Source organism: Octodon degus, unplaced genomic scaffold (genome assembly GCF_000260255.1).
Source record: "Octodon degus isolate 3935 unplaced genomic scaffold, OctDeg1.0 scaffold00291, whole genome shotgun sequence".
Lineage (NCBI taxonomy): Eukaryota > Metazoa > Chordata > Mammalia > Rodentia > Octodontidae > Octodon > Octodon degus.
Genome location: NW_004524867.1, coordinates 1,109,181 through 1,131,068, shown reverse-complemented (window position 1 = coordinate 1,131,068; position 21,888 = coordinate 1,109,181). Strand labels below are relative to the sequence as shown.

General features: G+C 44.7%; 1 protein-coding gene across 2 annotated transcripts in view; it reads right to left on the bottom strand.

The window, feature by feature from the left end:
- Pnpla4 (patatin like phospholipase domain containing 4) overlaps nt 1–14,146 on the bottom strand; it is a 128,858-nt gene extending 114,712 nt beyond the window's left edge. For both annotated transcript variants that reach the window (XM_023707449.1, XM_023707450.1), the window contains exons 1-4: nt 14,114–14,146; nt 13,283–13,484; nt 8,347–8,441; nt 8,050–8,185 (exon numbers count right to left, since the gene is read on the bottom strand). In XM_023707449.1, coding sequence (XP_023563217.1) covers nt 8,050–8,185; nt 8,347–8,441; nt 13,283–13,462 — 411 coding nt within the window. In that variant the 5' untranslated portion in view covers nt 13,463–13,484; nt 14,114–14,146. The remainder of the gene's footprint in view (nt 1–8,049; nt 8,186–8,346; nt 8,442–13,282; nt 13,485–14,113) is intronic.
- Between the last annotated feature and the right edge of the window lie 7,742 nt (nt 14,147–21,888).

The window sequence follows — 21,888 nt, the reverse complement described above, 5'->3', positions numbered from 1 at the left end:
AAAAAAAAAAAAAAAAAAAAAAAAAAAAAAAGAAGAAAGAAAAAGAAAAACTGTAAGAGAAAGTGTTATTGAGCCTAAAGAGGAAGTTCCGATTAAACATGGTATTTAATATCATATTATCATGACAGAGGTACTCAAAACTGGTGACCAACAGTAGGTATGCATCATTATTGTATTTGGTCATTTATTAAATATTGGATTTCATCAACATGCAGATAAATATTCTCTCTCTTTTTGTGTGGCCAGCTCAGCCTGCCTTGGGGGCGGGACTAGTACAACAAGTGGTCCTGGGGATCACTTGCCTAAGCAGGAGCTTTAGACGGCTGAGCTATCTCGCCAACCCATATTTATCTTTTTGAGACAGGGTCTTACTACGCAGTTGACGCTGGCCTTCAACATACATTGTAGCCCAGGCTGGTCTCAAACTGACAAGGTCCTCCTGCCTCAGCCTTCCGAGGGCTGGGATTACAGGCCTGCAGCACCACGCCTGGCTGGGGCTTCACCGTTTAAAACACACTTTCCCATGCTTTATTAATATGCTCTATACAGTACCTAAAAGAGCTAACGGTAGGTAGCTGCACTTCCCAGATAGAAAAATAAGGCTCAAAAAGAAATTAGTTCCTTCCTTTATACATTCAAGATAGCTTCGATAATTGTACTGCTGGTTTCTACTGGTCTATAGAAAGGAACAGTTAATACTTAATTTTTTTCTGCCTTTTAATTGTTTGATAAATTTTGCATGATTATATACCTGGTAATCTGAACAACCAATTTGAAGACAATACTGTGTAACATAACAACCATGGTTGAATTCGTAGCACCTTGTTTTATGGAATTTTGTATCATTTCTAATGTTTTATACTATTTATTCTCTTTAAACTTTTTAAATTTTTTTTAAATTTTATTGAGAAACAAATAGCAGTGAGTTTCAAAACCAATTAGTAAGAAAGTTGCAATAATTAGTACATTTCATATTGTTGTCTTCATAGTGGTTATTCATAGTACAAGAAGCAGACACGATATCCTGTACAAACACTATTAGTACAAATCTTTCTTCTCATTGAGTTCAGAGAAAGTAGCTGTATACCTATCCTAACTATTTTGTATATACAGACACAAAATGGTTATTCATTTGTATCCCTTTTTTGTTTAGTTTTGTCAGAGATGGGTATTTCATTGCCATTTAAATATTGTAGGTGTGTGAATACAGCAAAATAATCCAATATAGTCCAGTAGACCATAATAGTAGTGGGTTATCTGTAGGATTGGCAATGTCAGAAGTTGTTGACTTGAGCCTTTTACAGTTCAGCATATTAATATGGCTTTACTTTTTATACCTCATTTTTATACTTTTCTGCTGGATGGTTAAGACCAAGATAAAACAAGACCTATATAACAAGAAAGGTAACTTTTGTATCTGACAAGGTCAGTCAAATCCCCTCAGGATTTACCCTGAAACAGCAGTTTGTAGATCCTTTGTCAGTGTCAGCCACGTGGATGAGTCACAGCCATTGCTTGGCCAATGTGCTCTCTGTGAAAGCCTGAGAGAATGTTCTCTCTCCATGTGACTCTCCTTAGGCACACTCTACATCATTGATCACTTTCCTCTTTGGCCCCACAATCTCCTTGATGAGAAAATCTGGGACACTACTGAGTTACATGATGTTACAGTACAAGTTCTCAGATGTCCTGCCTTGCCTTTGTTGGCCAGGACTGCTTTAGATATTGTGGGTCTCTTCTAGTTCCAGGTGCATTCTAGGAATGTACTTAATGAAACCAAGGGACCCCCCTCTCAAGGTCATTATACCATATAATCTTATGAGACCACGATTATACATACATGTCGTCACTGACCAAAGAAACAGCATTATGCAGCAATGACGTAAGAGAGGAGACTTTCAGAGAGCATTCAGAAAAGGCACAAATGTACACCCCACACACACATTCTACATTTCTGCTTGGGTTGTCAGGCACATAGGCACGCTCTGTGTAAAGCCTAGCAGGCAGCTGGTGGACGGTGAGGAGCCAGGCATGGTATGAGCCAGAACAAACACGTGCCTGATAAAAACAGACAGACAGTGCAACGTGGAGCAGGACTTCAAGGGCAAAGTCACTACTAGTTAGAACTCTCATGCTCTTTTACCCTCATTCTGGTTTTTATCTCGCTCCTTCCCTCCGTCTCTGTTTCCCTGTCTTCCTCCATCCCTCTCTGTCTTCCTCTCCTCTCTTCTCTGCTCGTCCTCTCTTCTCTCCTCCTGCTATAAATCTCCTTGCAAGGCCATGTAGCCTCACCTCGCGGCTGGGCATCCGTACACACACACACACACACACACACACACACACACACCCCAACCTACTGGCCCATGCCAGGCTGCTCCCACCATGGCTCCAGCAATACAGGAACTGCAGTCTCTAGCTCTGATTTGTTCAGTGTTGCTGTCAGCTTGATTGGCCTGGGAGCCACCTAAGGGGGAATACGCAGCACACGGCTGGCTGTGTGGGGGTGGGTCATGGAATTGTGGTCCCTGCGTCTGTTTCCGGTCCTTGGCCCCCTCCTCTCTGGCATCGTTGTTCTGCTCTGCTTTCTTGCCATCATGAAATAGGCAACTTTCCCCTATCATGCCCTTCTTCCATGACGCACCCGCCTTGCGGCCAGCTGAACATGGGAGGAAGTCTCTGAAATCATGAGCCCAATTAAAGCTCTCCGCCTTTAGGTTGTCAGCGTCAGATCCTCTGTGTGGCATGCAGAAGGCTGACTCCTACACTACCTAAGGGAAGGGTCGCTTCCCATGCCTAGCCTCCGTGACCAGAAACCAATGAAACACCACCCTCACATGGTCCCCCTGAAAGGGAGCCCTTGCTCTTCTACAAGGCGCAGCCTGTGGTAGTATCTTTTCTCTCATTGCTGAGACCAAGTAACCAACACCCCAAATGAAGGAGAGGAAGTGATCTTGAGTGCACAGCTTGTGAAGGCTTCAGCCTATAACCTAGCTCCAAGGCACAGTGCGGCAGATGAGGGACAGCCGTTCACAGAGGTAGAATACAGCTAAAGCAACAAGAGTGAGAGAGTGGAAAAGCCTCTCTTCCTCCCTTATATTGCATGCAGGGTTCCTCCTCTGGGTGGGAGGTACAGCACTCACACCGTTGCTCTGCCCTCCTCTTGCACAGGCTCAGGCTGTTTGTAAAGTGAGACCCCCCTAGAGGGCTGGTGAGATAGCTCAGCAGACTAAGTGCCTGGACTGAGGTCCTATCCCTGATCCCTGCTACCACAGACTGTGCTGGCACCACCTCTGGGGCCAAGACTGGGCATAGTGGTGCACATTTGTAATCCCAGCATGGGGAGGCTGAAGACAGGAGGGTCACTACCAGTGTGAGCTGCGAAGTAAGACCTTGTACCAAATACATAAAAACAACAAAGGGAGGCGTCCTTGCCCGTGCTGGGTCACTCAGTTAAACTTCTAAACTTCTCAAGTCAACACAATGAATCACCCATCACAACATCCTATAGCATAAATAGCGACCCCAGGGTACATCCTCCACACCCTAGGATGGAGAATGGCAGAGTCACTCAGCTAAGCTTGTAAACTGCTCAGCCTGACACAATCAATCAACCACTACACAGCCACCGACTGGGCACTTGTTAAAATGAGGGTTTACCCATGTATCCTTCGCAGCTCAGAATCCTCTCCCAAAGACCTGAGAACTAGAGAAAGGATAAGCAGTACCTCTCCTACTGCCACTCCACAGGCTCCGCTGGCCTAGGCTCAGGTCCACAAAGCAAGCACTGGGACTTGTTCATTCTCTGCCCTAAGAATCCCCTCCGCTTGCAACCTGGGTCTCCTGCTTCCATGGCTGGCTGCCTTGCATATGTATTCTCTTTCGCAAAATTCGTTGTCTGAATGGCTAGTATTTTGCGCGGTGGGCAAAGACGGTTTGATAGAACTACCCAAGCCAACCTTCACCCACGGGGCTTAAACTTGCAAAAGCCATAACCCAGCCAGGGAGTTAATTTTTTTCCTGTCCATCCTGTTTTGTTTGCTCCTTGACATCCCATCTTTCCTTTCTTACTCTTAAAAACTGCTTCCTGTGTACTCTCAGCAGCTATTTCATACATTTTTATGGTTACAGCCTGTTTTCAAGAAACTATTTCTCTTTCCTTTGTTTCAGTTGTGGAAAAGGTTAAGGCATGTTACTAAACAGTGAGAACATTCTTTGTATAACTTAGGATAAATGTTAATTATTCGGTATTCTCCTGGTAAGGTGTTACAGGCCAGCGGTAGCTATTTCTCTTCTGCTCAATGAACTCAAATAATTACACCAATTCTCTGAGTAGCTATTATCCAAAACAAAAGAAATAGAAAAAAATCATGTTTACTCATAGCAATAGTTTGCCACCACTGTGGTACCAAAGCACTGCCAACTCAAGAGCTTCAAACAAACATATTTATGACCAGGAAATCTGTGGGTCAGGACTCAGGGACCAGGACACTGGCAGGTACACATCAAGTGTCAGAGAGGCTGCACTTCTTCCAAAGGTCTCAAGGGGAGAGACAGTTCCTTGCTCATGCCAGTATCAGAGGAGGCCTGTCCCGTGTATTTGCAGGGCAGAGGGCCCTTTTCATTGCTGGCTGTCAGAAGAGAACTGCTCTTCCTAGTCTCCTTCAACCTGGCTCTCACATTAAAGAGTAGGTCACAGAACATCAAATCCAGGGAAGCCTCCACTGGTTAGGACCCACACACGCAGGCTGGATCCACGGGTATCAACTACACTCATCACCTCAAGATTTTTACCTTAACCAAACCTAAATCCCTTTTGCAACGTAAGCTTCCATCTTCACAGGTCCTAGGACATAGGGTATGCTTGTATCAGGGGCTGGGATTATGTCTATTATATTCTCACTCCCAACAGGGACGGAAAAGATGATCTTTGATCTATCCTAAGGCATGACCACAGCAGAATACTGGAGACATGCACTGTCCCCCCAGGGGGGCTGCTCACCAGTTATGGTGTTTCCCCAGGATTCTCAGTACACAGGGCCCAGCTTCTTTGTCCTTGCTTTTGCTTTAAGTTAGTCCACTGTAATAGGTGCCACCCTAATTGGTTTATGTATATTCATTTGTCTGACACTTTTTCCTGGAGTACCTACAAGGAGGCTGTCAGTATGACCAGGTGTTGGGGATTTCTTTATTGGGAAAACAGCAATTGCCACCTTTCTTTCTTTTTTTTTTGTAGCCAGCTCAGTCTGCCCTGTGGGCAGGGCTAGCGCAGCATGTGGTGCCGTGGGATCCAACCATGGTGCCTGAGCACCTGCTTAAGCTTGCCTAGCAGACGCTTTAAACTGCTGAGCTAGCTCTCTGACCCATCGCTGTCTATCTTGATGTCCACCTTCCACTGAAGGAAGGCAAACAAAAACTAAATGAACCGAGCAGCACAGTATGGAGTATTCAAGACAGTGGTCAATATTTTAAGAGGGGACACAGATGGAGATCAAGGGTGTTATGGTTTGTCTCTAGCTGTCTCCAAAACCTCATGCAACCATGGGGCAGACTTCTAGTGTTTGACATTAACTCAAAATCCAATGGGATTATGGGTGTAAATACTACTCCCAACCTGAGGCAGATAGCCTAAATGAAATTCAAGGGAGACAGTCTTCCCCTCTGCACCATGGTTGGTGCAACTCCTCCCTTGGCTCCTCTTGCTCTTCGTTGCTGCTATGAACTGCTGCTGTCTGCCATGTACCAGTATGCCTTGAAGCTAGCCGAGTATGGACTGAAACCTCCAAACACTGTGGGCTAAATAAACTTTTTCTTCCTTCATTTTGGGTGTCAGGTATTTGTCCCAGCAACGAGAAAAGAGTAACTGAGAAAATGGGTCCTCACATTATAGATGGAGAAGTCAGGGGCTCACGGACAAAGTGACAGCCGCCTAACCCAGCTAGCCCACTCCTGGGTCTACACTCCAAGGAGATGAAGGCAGGACATCCAAGGGCTATTAACTTTCCCACATTACAGCACTGGTTACAACAGCCCAGAGGTGGGCTCAACCAAGATGTCCAGCAACTGGTGAAGAGCTAAACGGGATGCTCTTTCAATGGACTGCTATTACACACAACGACACTCCTGCATGCAACGGGACACTCTTGAACGCAATGGGACACTCTTACGCACAACAGGACGCTCTTACGCACAATGGGATGCTCTTACGCACAATGGGACACTCCTACGCACAACAGGAAGCTCTTACGCACAATGGGACGCTCTTACACACAACAGGATACTCTTATGCACAAAGGGATGCTACTATACACAACGCGACGCTATTACACACAACAGGACACTATTACACACAGCAGAACACAATTCATCCATAAAAAGATGAGATCTTGTGGTTCATGGCAACATGAATGAAAATGAAAGACATTACGGTAGGTGGAACAAGGCAGGCTTAGGAAGACAAGTACTCCATGATCTTACTCACTGTGGAAGTTAGCACCACTGAACTCATAGAAGAGAGCAGAACTGTGGTTAGCAGAGTTTGGGAAGGGTGTAACGAGGGCAGAAAGAGGAGATGGCTACTGGGAACTACACTATAATTAGATAAGAATAATAAGTTTTAATGTTTGATAGCATAGCAAGCTGAGTACTGTTAGCAATATGTGGTATTTCTAAGTAGCGAAAAGGGATTTGAATGTTCTGAACATAAAAAAATGATTGATGTTGCAGGTGATGCATAATTGTCCAGATTTGGTCATTACATGTTGGAGACAAGTATCAAATATCACACTCGGTACAAATGTTATGTGCCAATTAAAATAGTCATATAAAAGACAGAAAGGGGATGGACAGGAAAAGTAGCACCCTCTTCAATTAAGGCATAATAGTACATAGCTCGCCACAGATAAACTGCACGAGGTAGCAACCCAACCCAACCCAAGCCACGTCTCAAATGGACATTGACAACTGATGACCAGCTCTTCCTTTTATATTGTCTAAGAGTACCTAACAGTATAATAAATTTTATGATCACATTATAGGGAAATACATTTTTCTAAGATACAAAGACTATTAATATAGAAGTGAAAGATAGGTATAATAGGTGCACCAAATATAAATATTCTAATCCATTAAGCTGCGAAGTAATTTAACATGTCAATTCAACATTTTATTAAAGATTTTTGACTACACCACCCAGAAGACATCTTTTAAAAAAAAATCAATATTTTTATTTAACTCAGGTAGAACCATCATCACTCACTCTCATTCAGCTTATTAGCGTGCAATCATAGTTTCTCAGTATTAGCGGAATCTGAATTCATGAATTCTGAATTCCAGAGAAAGGAAGAAGAAAGGAAATCCTTCCCAGGTTTCCTAAGGAAAGCACAGCCTTTCCAACTGACAGACAGTGCATTACTGCAGCAAGTGCATTCTTACTTGGAAAGCAGTCAGCTGAGGTATTTCCCAGAGATAATGAATTCTCAAGTCATTCCACTTTCAAATGTGTTTAGATAGCGAGGCCTCAGAGCAAAACGGAAGAAATGAAACAGAACGCTAGATGAAAAAGCCAAGAGACTTGGACACCAGAATTGGTCCACACTGGCGTGCAGGGCAACTCTGGGTATGCATGTACAGCTCTTCAAGACTTTCTACCCATTTCTGCTTTGTTAAAGATGAAAAGGGTCCCAGGTAGCACCTGATTTGCAGAAGGGCCGGTAATGGATGGAATGTGAGTGGACAAATCAAAGTCTTACCTAGACTGCCAAGGGTCAGCTACACAAATTAAAGGAAGCACTACATTGCACTACCTCCCCAAGTGGCTTCACAAGCGTGAGGCCAGAACATCAGGAGAAAACCAGCAATAAAGAGGATCACAGGCTCAGAGAGGAGAGTGGTGCAGTCATTCATCAAACAAGTCATCCATGGGCTTTTATCGTCTAGCAGGCCTGATTCGAGAGACTGGAGATCTAAAGAAGCCAGAGAGGCTCATTAGTTGTAGGAAGCATACAAATGGGAACTGTTGACTTTCTCTAATGGGAAGTGTGGCTTTGTTACCTTAATGAGGTCCTCCCTGGAGGAAAAATTGGAGACCAGGTAATTTTCTCTGGTCTTGGTGTTGGTGATGGATACGTGCAGGCGGTTCCTGGCTAGCTCGTGGGCGTTGGAAGGAAGAATCAACTCCATTCCACTCCTAGAGGAGAAAAAGAGAACCTCATTATTCACCTTTAATTATTAAAGGCCCTGTAAATATTTTAGAAGACTGAGTGCTGAGCTTGCCAGAGTTTACAGGGAGAGCTGTCAACACTCTGTCTTCATAGACTTTGGGGGCAAGGGCAGTATATAAACAGATACCTCAGTCGGGCCATGAAGTCGTAACCGGGGGTCATTGCCCCAAGAAACTGCCTTCTGGTTTCTTCAGCAAGCTTATAGATGAACTGGCTACTTTCCTGAAAGAGAAAAGTCATAACGGGCCCATTATGTTATTAAATCAAATGCACTCCAGCTCTAAATTCTGCCTAGATTCCACTGTGCTTGGGCTCTGCTAGGTTCTGTGTTCTTGGTCACTGGCAAATTGTATCTTCTAACAACTCCAACCTTTTCCTCCCTCTTCCCCTTGCCTTCCCTCCTTTTCTTTTTTCCTCTGTGGGTCTCTCTGGCTCTCTCCATCCACCCATGCAATGTCCTTGAAGGCTCAATTTAAATTCTAATTTAGCACATTCTTCTGCAGATTGAATACACAATTAAGTTCTTCTTCATCCCTGATTTTGAGGCCTGAGAAGTATTTGGAATGCAGTGTGGTGAGAGTGCTGATGACCAATGACAATGCCAAGAGCAGAAAGGAGGAGGAAGAGCTGGGAAGACTTGATTTGCCATATCCTGAGATCAGAGAGGCTCTGGAGATCTGTCCTGAGCCTCAGTATTGTGGGCAGCCATGGCTGGGACTTCATTGTCACCTACCCCTGAAGGTGGGAATAAATCTCCTTCCTATTTGACAGAGAAGATGGAAGGTTGGAGTATTCTGGTATCTTTTTTTTTTTTTTTCAGAACCAGGGATTGAACTCAGGCCCTTGAGCTTGCCAAGGAAGCGCTTATTCTACTGAGCCATTTTCCCAGACCCCAGTATATTTTAACAGTTCATCAGAGCTTGGTCTGTCTTTCACAGAACTCAAGTTGTCCAAAGAAGGCAGATGGATATTAATGAGCTTATAGGGTGTGTGGCCTTTGCCCACAGGAGCAGAATAACTGTGGCTACTGGAGGGTGAGAAGCAAAATGAACTTGGGCCATTGTCTGTGGTAGGCTTTTTCGGTGGTGGTGCAGCAGAGAAGCAGAAAGAAAGGGGGGTACCTTTATTAACTCTGAAGATGCACAGAGGATCATGGGCAGGGAGATAGGGGAATCCACGGACTAGGAAGGCTGAGACTTTATGGACTTTTGACGGGGACGGAGTTCGAGGGGCAGTTTCAGTGACACACAAGGAGCTGACTAGAAGCTCCCTTGTGCGCATGGGGGAGGTAAAAGGAAGTTGCATCCAGGGCTGGAGTAGAGAAGGAGAAAGAAGTGGTCCCTGGGAATATAAGCTTTTGTTTTGGTGATTCAGCTATGTTATATCAGAGCCATGATAATTTATCAGTTTGCATTCAGGCCAGAGCCTATCAGTCTGCCCTTTAACTGTTAGTTGGCTTAAGTTTTGTAACTGGCCTAACATTCTTCTGACCACAAGCAAGCCTCTCAGAACCTATCCATGAGATTTGCATACCTCTCTGGTTTCTGCCCACCTTAAAGCTAAGAATCCTATGAGCCACATCAGAAACCTGCACAAGGTATCTCAGCCTTGTTGCAGCCCTCCTACCTAGCGCCTTGCCAGTGCATTTGATAAATGCATTTGATTCATGGCCATCTTTGTTCTGTGGCTACAAGGGTTCAAGTGACCTCGTCCATGGGGCAGCATGACATTCAAGGCCATATGAATCCATGCTTCGAGGCCACGGTCCCTCCAATTTGGCTCAGAGGAAGCTACTCTCTTATTTCCTTAAGGGAGAGTTGCTATTTTAGTTCAGTACACTCATTTATTATTTGATTGATTTAGCAAACCACTTGGCACCAGGTGCTTGGCTGGTCACTGAGGTCTGGTACACTTTAGTTTTTCAGTGCTGAAGAAACAAACAAGACATTGCCCACCCCCCAAAAAAAGACACTGCCCACTCTAGGCATGAACCCTACTACTGCTCTATGCTCCGTGATTTACTGAAACAAAACAAAACAACAAGATATAGAGAGGCTCTGACTCATGGGATGCATGGGTACCTACAAGAACTACTATGGAGTTCTATGAGAACCTTCCCGAGCACAGGTTCAAGATCTCTTCTCTCTCCTTAAAGTTTCCATGTTCTGCTACTGAGCTTATGGATAACCTGTGGCCCTCCGAGGGACTTCACAGATCTGAGTACATTAACAACTTTGAGAAGGAGAATGTATTTGTTGGCTTTCCCACTGCTGCAGCCCACGGCTTAGAGGAGGGATTTAATTTGGCTCATGGTTCTGAGAAATGCAGTCCTGTCTGCTGGACATCATGGTGGAAGTTTGTGGAGGGGTGAAGCTGCCCAGTTCATAGCAGGAGCGAATAGAGCGGAAGCGTGCCCGTGAATGGAGGAGGGACAGTATGTAGTACACAAGGCCACACACTTATCTCCCTACCACACTCACTGGTCTCCTAGGTGCGTCTCACTGACGAAGCTGACATATCATGATTAAGATGAATGGACCCACATCACGTAGGACCATCAGTGGCCCAGTCATCCTGAATTCGTCCCATTGTGGTACAAGAGTCTGGATGCTGCCCTCTGATGAAAGTCTCTGTGCTACAGACTTGGTTTGCAGGGAGCTGCTACTTGGAGGCTCTGAGGATTTCAGGAGGCACTACTTGTGAGAGGTTCCTACTCACTGGGGGTATGCTTTCCAAGGGGACTATGGGACCCCTGTTCCTTTTCTTTTTTTACTTCCTGGCCATGAGGTGAGTTGCATCCCTCACTATATGCTTCTGCCACTGCTACGTGGCATTCCCATCAGAGGCTCACTCGTTTTTCCTGTTCTTGGACTAGAAAGTCCAAAATCATGAGGCAAAATAAGTATTTATTTTTGTGAGTTAAGGACCTTCAGTATTTTGGTATTGTAACGTGAAGTGGTAAACATAGAAAGGAAGGAGGGAGGCAAGGACTGGCAGAGCTAAAGAGATCTGAAGAGGTCATGCTTTTGACTCTAAAGGTAGAGGAGGGGACTAGGAGCCCCAAAATGGGCCAAGCCATTAGAAACCAGAAAAAGGGTAGACAGAGCCTCAGGAGGGAGCTCGAGTGGCCCTCTCTACACTATGACTTGAGCCCAGAAAGTCTGTCTCTTACTTAGGACCTCAGAATTATGAGAATAAATTCCTATGGTGTGAAGACACCACTCTGACAGCCATGTCACAAGAGCAACAGGAAATGAATACAATAGGTCAATGTGACATCTAGGCTGAGGCCTTCCCTGCAAACTAGAGCTAGACAGGGTCAGGAGACAGAGATTTAGGAGGACAATACTAAGCACAACTGCAAAACGAGCTCTGAGAGGGGCACTGAGCTCACGTGGATATTCACAGCCCCGAGAAGGATGAGGTTATATGGCACCTGATGAAGCCTGCTGACAAATCTCCAGGAGGATTCAGGGCAAGGGGGCGGTGGCAGCGGGTGGTGAAACAACCAGATTTGCATTTGGGGAAAATCTCTAAGTAGTGTGAAGTAGGTAAATTGTAGGTCCACCTCTCTAGGACAGAAACAGGGGGAGTCTCTCTCAAATGTGTCTGTTTATGTCTTCTAAGCTGGGCTGTGCACTCTGGCCATTTTTTGGTATGTTATAATGGTAAAATTATGCTATCTATAATTTTAGATTCGTGCAAACACCCTGACCAGACTGTACACTTACTGAGGAATGGACTTCTTCCCCTCTGGTAGCCCTGCTCATTTTAACACCAGGCCTTCCTTGCAGATCACGAGGGCTGGGGCAAGCGCTGCATTGAGCTTTTACCTATCAATGTCTAAATGCGCGTTCCGCCTAAAATACACCCAGCATCACCGCTCCTCTTAATTACATGTGCTCCAGCTCTGAGGAAGATCAATTACTCACACAGTTGTCACCACAGTAAAGAGCTTGAGGAACTTACCCAACAGTGAGCACTGTGCTAACACACATCTGGTAGACTGAGAAGTTACAAAGAGAAAGAAAATAAAGTCCTACAAATGGGTCATTCCAAATGCTAAAGAGGAAGAACTAACGTACTATTTCCAAGTTACATTATATGTAAGTCACTTTGGACGTTTTAAAACTTGCTGAGGGTGGAAACCAAGTGTACTCAACTCCAGAGCTCAGGCCTTTGCGCACCTGAAGGAAAGCCTGCCAGCAGAAGAGAAAGCAATCCCCCACTCATAGCCGTAAAACAAAAGAAAGCCGCCGCAGGAAGGAGCTCCTTTGCAATTGAAGGGAAAGGCTTCCCCTATGCTGAGAGCAGCTGCACACCTTATTTATATTTCTCCCCATTTAAGGTGCATACGCTGTGTAATCGCTGGCTTTTAATCACGTTTTTTAGCTCTCTGTAAATCAATCATCTAAAGGGAAGAAAGGGCTAGTGGATTTCTGAAAAATTGCACTTAAATCCTGTTCCCCTTCCGTAAGCAGCTCACAGAGTTATGAATTAGATTTCGATGTTCAAGGTTCTGTCGGGTTGCGATATTCTTTCTCGAGCAGCAACGTGTTCAACCCCTATTTTATTACCGTTCAAAGCCAGTAGACCGTGCAAGTAATTAACAAATATTTTCTCCATCCACAAAAACCACCTCTCACTGTGAACAAACGCTTGCTCACTGTCTAGACCGCTGAAAAACCATTTGGAAAACATAGATTGAGTTAAAGAAAATACCCGCTGAAGGCTATTTTTATCACTTTTGGTGAAACTCTCTGGAATTCAGAGCTGCTTCTCTCCGTGAGAATTAAAAACAAATTACATTCCCCTATCATTCCAAATTGATTGAAGTCCCACTCCCAGTTTCTTTTCTATGTCTGCCTCGGATTAGGAGTGTGCATAGGCCACAGCAGAAAGCGCTCCAAAATAGGGTCTCAGTTCTCACGATGACAGGAGGAGCAAATCTCCTTCGCTTAAAGGAAACAAGGTCGGGCTGCTAAGGCGAAATAAAAACTCGCACAGTAAAACAAGGCATTTTGTACTGGACAAGGAACACTGCCTGGTTCCTCCTCGATTACCTCGATTTTCTCTGGCGCAGTCAGTAGGACAGAAGCGACCAAGGATCCTGCAGAAGCGCCAGCAAAAGCCTTGGCATCTTTCAGGAGCGTCTCGCTGTGCTTACGAAATGCCGCGGCTGCCCCCAACTGGTAAATGCCCAGAAAGCCGCAGGCTGCGAAGGACAAGTTGATGGGCTTCATGCTCGCTGCGGAACCGGCGGAGCTACAGAGAACAAAAATGCCGCGAATTGCTGTCGCCCATCCCACATGCTGTGTAATTTTTTTTTTTTTTTTTGCAGAACCAGGGATCGAACTCAGGCCCTTGTGCTTGCCAGGGAAGCGCTTATTCCACTGAGCCATCTCCCTGGCCCTTGTGTAATTTTATACTTGATCGCCACTCCAGCACTTTTTTTTTTGTACTATATAACGCTTTACCTTAAACACAGCCGTTTTCACTCATTGTAATTAAATCCAAGAGACTTGGAAAGGAATAGTCTCTCCGCCTTTCATCTTGACCCCTGAATATGGCCCTATTAAAAAGTAATATAACAACATTCCATAGCTATTACGTACATACACTATGCCATCTAACATTTAACTAGTGGGCGAGAAACACGTATAAATTCTAATTGGCTTTTTTTTTTTCTTGACCTTTGGAACTTTTTTGCAGGAAGTGGGGGAGAGGAAAAATTATCAGAAATCGCAATTGCCTCAAATTCCTCATCAACACCACATCTCAAATACAGGTCCCTGCTCTCCTCTCTCATTTCTATTGTGAGCATTTTCTTTTTCTTTTCTTTTTCAACACTGATACCCACAATCAACAACACAGGGTGTGTCACTGCCAAGTACCTTAAGCCAAAACCCCAAGTCAGGTCGTCTGCCTGCCAGCACCGGGTTCACCCGCGGCAGGACAAGCGGGTAAAATCTACATGACATTTCTCCAAGAAGCGGGCCGAGGGGGATCTGGGGAGTTCTCTTCGGGCGGCCGGGCGGCCCTGCGGAAGCGGGACTAGGGGGCGCGCCGCCGCAGCGGCCCTCACAGCGCAGCCCACCCAAGCCCGCCCTCCCCGTCCTCTTCCTACCCACGCGCGCCTCAGGTACTTCCGCGTTGGTAGCCCCGCCCCCAGCCCCCAGCCGGGGCCAGAAGGCAGGATGGGGCTGTTACTCAACTGGCTTCCACCTATCAGGACCTGGAGCTGCCCGCTGAGCCCGCCCAAGAAGGCCCGGCTTCCGCCGTTGCGCCACCTCCTCTGTGACGTCATCGCGCCCCACGCCGTGGGTTCCACCCCCCCGTCGACCCCGCCTTTTCTATTTAAACTCTGGGCTCAAGATGGCGGCGCCTTCTCGGGCGGTTGCCCGCGGTGCGTCCGAGCGCCGGCAGTGGGAAGGGCGGCTTCGTCAACACCCGTGCTGTTTCCCTCGCCAGCGTTGCCTTTTAATCCCTTCAAGCCTTCCGGCGCCAACTGCGGGTCGCCTGTCGCCTGAAAACCGGCCGACCTTTAACGACCCCCGTGGCCGCTGACCCGGAAGTGCTCGCTGCTCGCAGGTCTGTGTCCCGGAAGTGCTTCCTCTCCGCCCTGGCGCCCTTGGGGAAGAAGGCGCGGGGTGAGGTTGAGGGTGGGTTGCGCGGTGTGGTGTGGGGCTTCCAGGCCTACCGGTTTCTTTCGTTGTTTGGTTGGTCCTCCTCAGCGCCTTTTGGAAATGCCGTAGTATGAATTTGGGCAGGTTACGCCCAAATGGAGAAGATTTTAGGCTCAGCTTGGGCAGGTTGGGTAATCTGTGTGGTTGTGTAATCTGTTTCCTGGCTGGCTCATCTGCAAAAGGGACCCTTGCGTCACTAAAATTGTAAAGGGTTCGCCACCTTGAAGGCCCCTTCGACTCTCCCGGCGCCCCCTAGTGTCACCCTTAGGTGTATTGTCGGTCAAGGATTGGGGAGCTGCAGCAGCCTGACCCCCCCTTTCCAGGATTAAAGGCGTTGGACGCTTCTTTCTTCCTCCAAAAAAATCTAGCGTAAGCCTAATAACCCAGGCTGGGGTTACCTCAGACTTTGTCACTGAAGGCTCACCAGGTCCTCCAGTTTAAGCATAGAGCTTTCACAGAAGAGCCCCTTGGGAGGACAGAGGCGAGATGGAGCTGGTCGAATTGCTTCTGCCTTGGGCTTTCCTTTTCTGCTTTTGAGGGTCACCTAGGGCCCGCAACATCCTTTGCAAGGAGTAGCCCTTGGTATAAGTTTACAAAATAAATAAATAAATAAATAAATAAAAAAGATCTCTGTACCTCTTGCCTGAGAATCTCCATTTTATCGCTAGCCTTGGGTATTGCCATGCTCTTTACAGCTTGGGAAGCCCTGGTCTGACTCCTGCAGTAGTACGCGGTGCTCTGAATGTCCGTGGGCCTCCAAAATTCTTAGGTTGAAAACATCTAGTGTGATGATGGTGTGAGGAGGGGCCTTGGGTAGCAGGAAGGTCATGAGGGCGAATCCTTCATGCGTGATAGTGGTGCTTTTACAAAAGGGCCTTCTAGAGGGAGTTTTCCTGCTGCTCTGAGCATACAGTTAGTTGAAAAGGTGGCCGACTGCAGACTGGGCGAGGCCCCATCTAGCTCTTCCTGTCTCCTGAAATGTGTGAAGTACCGTTTGGGTTGTTTGTTGTTACAGCAGCCCTGAATGTACTGAGGAGGTAGTCAGGTTTGAGGAAATGTGACATCAGACGTCTGAGGGGAAGCTAAAGCCATAGTGTTGGAATCTGGGACGACATTGGCTGAGCAGAGACCGCCTGTGCTTGGACACATCAGCAGGGTGGCTCAGCAAGATGAAAACTGGATCACCGAGTAGCTGGGAGAGCGCTGTAACTCTCAGATCTTTTGCTTCAAGCATTAGTGAAGGCATTACTTCTTATCATACGTGCTTGCCCGAGAGTAAGTCCTTTGCCACCAAGTGTCAGTCACATTGGAGTACCCCCCCATTTCGTAATTTGATGTTCGAAATGTAAAACTTGCTCCTTCCTTTCTCAGATTCTATCCCAAATCATATTTCCAAGAAACTAGTTTTTTTAAAAAAATTGTGCTCTTCATATAAGGAATAATATCATATTCATTCACATTTGTCTTTGTCTTCTCAGCGCCAATGCTGGGGGGCTTGGCGACTAGCGCGCAGTCAATAAATATTTGCTTCGGTTCTTGGGTTAAGTAAATTACTGTTGTGATGTGAGTAGAGAGTAATGTAATTGCCCCTTACAAACATTTATGTAATTAACTGGCTTATTTTTGCTTTCTTATTTTTCTTAATCATTTAGTCTCGAACTGCTTTATTTGCTTAGCTAATTATCTTATAATTATTAAGCATCTGTTGAGCTTGTACAGAGCACACATAGTTGACTAGAATCCTTTCAGGGATGCAGAGTCCAGCGAGGTGACAGACATCCAGTGAGTAATCAGAAGTGTTAGTGTGTGTTGTTACAAAGCCATGCGGAGGTGTTTCGGGTGTGCACACTGAGCTAGACCACAAGTAACCGTTAGCTCTGGGAGGCACTTAGAGTAGTACCTAGCGCCTACGGTATCCCTGCCTGACGGTTTTGCTTCCTAAGTTCCCTTCCTCAAGATTTTATCCTGTGTATCAAGTTTCCTCCTTGTCTGTGGTTTTTCACTTTTCCCAGTTCAGTTGCCCAAGGTCAACAACCATGGTTTGAAGATACTAAGTGGGAACTTCCAATAAGCAATTCATAAGTTTCAAATTATTTGCTCCATTGAGTACCGTGATGGAATCTCATGACATTCTGCATCTCCTACTCAGTGGGGGAGTCATCCCTTTAGAGTATCCGTTCTATCTTGGCTTACTCATCTACAGTTACTTAGAACTATCAGTAATCAGACGGACTGGTGGGTTTGCAGATCTTGTTTTCTGGTATCCAGTGTTTTACTTAACGATGGATACCAAAGGACACACCGGAAGGATAGATAACGTGTTCTGTGTGGTCGCGCTCCAGGGCACTTGGAAAAAGCCATAGCATAGAAGTTCCTTGGTTCGCGAGCTTAATTGGTTCTACAGTTTTGGAAAATACGGCCACCTTTGTGTTTGTGCAGGGGAGATGGCTACAGTCACTCGGGGTAGTGTTTGCAGACAAAAAAACCCAAAATGCCAAAGCATATTGTTTGCAAACAGGTTGCTAGCAAAGGAAAATATCCATGAACTGAGGTGCCACTGTGTATATGTAGTTCAGTGCTGTCAATGGTGTTGGCCAAGTTCTTGGAACATATTTGCTGAGGCAAAGGAGAGCTACTATATTCCTGTAGGGAAAGTACATATATCAGGGATGCTTACCCACATCTCTGCCCCAAGCACAGGACCTTGTCTCAAAATTTTAGAGTCTAATCCCTCCTTCCAGTTGACTTCCCATGTTGTGTGATTGCGTTTTTGGGTCTTTACATTTTAACATGCATTAATACTTCTGTTGGACATGCCATCATGGCCTATGTACTACCTGTAACCTTCCTCCTGCTTATTAACTCTTTGTGTATGTCACCTCATCTTAAAAATCTTATGTAAAAGAGAAAGAAAAAAGTAAAGAAGTCAGAGAAGTTAAAAAAAAAAAAAATCTTATGTACTATTCCTGATAAATGGGACAGGTTGGATGCACCCCTTTAATTTCGAAGGAAGGTAGCCTCAGTGTTGGAGTACATAGCCCTGACCTTTCTGTGGGGTACTGAGGTATGAACTCATGTTTCCTACCCTGTGGTCCTCGTTTTGAGCAACATCTTGCTTTGGGATCACCGTGGAGTTCAGACAAAAGAACTTTTGCAGTCATGGGGTAGAATTCTACCTCTGAAGCTGGGGTTTGGTGGGGGGAGAGACAGACAGAGACAGACAGACAGACACACACACAAGTCCTTTGCCACCATGAGTCTGTCATTAGCAAGTGCTGCTGCACAGGGGGAGCCCTCCTGAAAAAATAAGACAATGCAACGGAAGTCATAGCTGGGAATGAGGAGGGAGGAGAGGAAGAATGGCAGCTCAGGGGTCCTAGCAGCTCTGTGCGTATACATCGAGCTGAAAAGTGGCCATGCTCAGTATTTCTTTTTCTGAATTTTTTTATTGTTGTATTAGAACTCCTTAATTAAAAAAAAATCCTTAATTACAGTTATTTTTTACAGTTTTTTGCGGCACTGGGGATTGAACTCAGGACCTTGTGCATGCCAGTCAATGCCGCTCAGTTCTTGCGATGAATGTTTTACATGAAATAGAGCAGTGAAGCTTTCAAAGTTTCATAGGTAAAACACTGTGTTTTATACACAGTAGGTTCTGATCTTTGGTGGCGGGTAGGGGAGGAGGTGCAAAATATGGTATGGTACCTTAACTACTTTAAAAAATTCCAAATCAAGGAAAATCTGTATCCCCTGCCCTGCACAGTTAGGTGGAAGGTACTACTCTATTTACAGAGCTGTCTGTGGCTCAGAGCGCTGCTGCCTTTTAAATAGTTTTTCACACTGGAGATGGAACTCATAATACCAATGTCAAATACATCATATTGTTGGGTGGTAAACGAATGAACAGTTTTAGCATCTTCTGCTTCATCACGTGTTCCAGAAATATTCTGTGTTAACTCAGTGTTCAAAATCTAATCATTACTTGTATTCTTATTAAAAATATCCTGACTGCTAAATGTAATATTAATTATTTAATCATCTTATTTCAAAGAGACAAAAGAAGGATTTTGTTCTGTAGTTGTCTCTTTAGGTCAATGGGAGATTGATTCCAGACCCCCTGTGGGTGCCAACGTCCAATGAAATGGTTCAGTGAACAGAGCTGGCTCTGTATCTGTGTGCTTGACATGCAGGGGTTCAATCAGCCATGGAATGAAAAGTTTTTTAAAAAAAATTAGGTCATATTACCAGTAACTGTCACGGTCATTATGCATGTCCACAACACACTAGAACTTTGTGTGATATCCTATCCTCAAACTGTTAGAAGTGCTGGTCATTTACTTGCCATTCCAGTATTTATCTTATGTTTTACTCTTAGTACTTCTTTGCTATCATGAAAACTTTTCTTAGTTCAATTGTTTTGAAACATTTAATTTTCTGAATATTGCTTAATCTTAATTTTTGTTCTAAGATTTATACTGTATCTTTGACTTACGATTTATTTAAAAGACATTGTATGATATCTTCTAGTATTAGAAACTTTAAAAAGTGTATTTCCATTTTCTGTTGACTTTAAAAAAAAGAGAGGTTTGTACCTATGTTGTTTACTTATTACTTCTTGCCTATATCTTGTAATATGAGAAACTACTTTGGCAGTAACAACACACAGTGTACTAACCATTGTTACTCTCCTAAAATCTTGTTTTGAGATTTTGTACCATTGTTTTTATTTATTTTTTCTTTAAAATAAAAATAACTGATGTCAAAAAATAAAAATAAAAAAAAAATTGGGTCATATTGAACTTGTATGAGCTTTTTTGGTCATTATTTCCAAGCCAATGCTGTGGAGCCTTTAAATCATATGGGGTATCATACGTCAGCTAAAATTAATTGAAGGCGAATGTGTACATAGGTCGTAGAAGGTGCTGTGTCACTATTTAAGGTCTGGAACATCCACCCATCTTGGTGTTTTAGGGGAGCTTGGAGGTCCAGTTGTTAGCTTTGTTTTGTTTGGAAAAGGCCTTGCTTTCCTGGGTATCCAGGCCTACTTTTGGGGACCCCACAGTTACAACTGTTGCTATCCGTATTGCCAATCCTTTCACATTTTGTCATGCAACTGTTACAATAATGATGAGAAGTTCAAATGAACAATAGATGGAAACTTTAGATTTTAAGTCACTTCCTCACCTCTGCTGTGCAGGTTAGGGCTAGAAATGCAGGCTTCATAACATTGAGTGAAACAGACACGCAAGCGCATCACATGGTTTCTTGTAGACAAAACACCACAGAGCACAAATAAAGAACAAAACCAAAGATAATTGGAAATGCAGAGATAGATCTTTTTGAATGGAAGGAGGACCAAGACATGGAAGGAGGGGAAGGGATTTTAAAAAACCTAAAATATGTACATGAACTTGGTGTGGTGCCACACACCTGTAATCCCAGCTCCTGGGAGGCTGAAGCAGGAGGATCTTGGGGGAGTTTGAGGCCAGCCTGACGTGTGTAGTGAGACCCAATCTCAAAGACAAAAAGAAATAAAAAAACATGTGCCAACCCCCCACAAGGAATGTAATCATTATGTATTGCAAAGTTGTTCTAATACTCAAATTACAGGAATGAAGTGCTGATCTCCCCAATTCTGAAGCCTGTACGCAGACCTGCCTTCCTTATAGTCTTTTTCAAAAATGGATCTGTGAAAGAGTATGACTTATAGCATGAGATTTGGCTACTGTAAGTCTCAGGATCTTGTTTCTTTCTCTGGGCAGATTTGTAATTGATGTTCTGGACATTTCTTTCGTTAAGAAAAGTGACCAAGAGACCTCAACAAATGTGATGTATGAATTTGTTTATTTACTTACAGCAGTTGGAGGACTTGGTCATGTGTTGGAAGTAATTAAAAAAAAAAAGCCTAGGAATTAATTACAGCTAGCCTTCCCCTTTGATCAATTACCATGCAACTCTTTTTGAGTATTCCTTTTCCTGGAAGCTATGTCATAAAGCAAGTTATTGTAAAGGAGCATAATTTCAATTAGGCTCAATGGTAAAAGGGGATCTTGTTATTGACCAAGGTCTAAGCTCAAGTAAATCATGAATGTCGTCATTAATCTTCATTATACTTGCTCATTTTCGCTCACTCATTTAATAAACTTCACTGAGTGCCTCTCATATGCAAAACATTGTCATAGGCCTTAGAAAATATATGGAGTATAAAAAAAAAAATCTGTGGAAGATAGACTCTGCTTTTAACCCATTGTCTTCTTGCATGAGTATCCTTTCATGGAATTATGTTTCGTGACATCCTGCCTATATCAGACTTTGCTTTTGGAATGTGGTTACTTACCGTCTTCTCTGAAGCATGTGCTGATCTTTATGGCCATTCATACATGGTGGGATATCACCTGTTATTTCAGTTAAGGGATGCCTTTGCCACCACTGTCTGGGTTCAGAGTTCGTGTGGAGCAGGGACTGTGTCTTGTACGGCTAGTTTCTTCCAGCATCTAGAAGTCAGCTGTTACGGTTAGTGTCTAGTTGTCCCCCCAAAACCTCATTGGTCATGGGGTGGCTTCTGGAGTTCCGGGATTGTTATGGTGCGGTTGCTGCCCTTGCCCTGGGCCAGATGATTTACATTACAGTGTGGCGGGGGAGGGGGGACGACGGACGGACGGACGGACGGGACAGCTGCTGCCAGTCTCTTTCCTCTCTGCTCTTTGCTGCAGCCATTAAAGGTTCTTCTGTGCTCTGTGCCGCTCTGCCTTGGAGCCAGCTGAGTGTAGACTGAACCCTCCACTAACCAAGCTAAGTAAAACTTTCCTTTCTTCATTTTAGGTCTCAGGTATTTGTCCCAGCAACAAGGAAGAATAACTGAGACATTAACTAAAGCGTGGACAGTGTGTGCTGGAGTGGGGAATCTCTAAATGTCATGGTTCAGGTGTCTTTCATAGCAGAATGAATATCCCAGTTCTAGTAGTTGCGGAGATGGCTGGGCC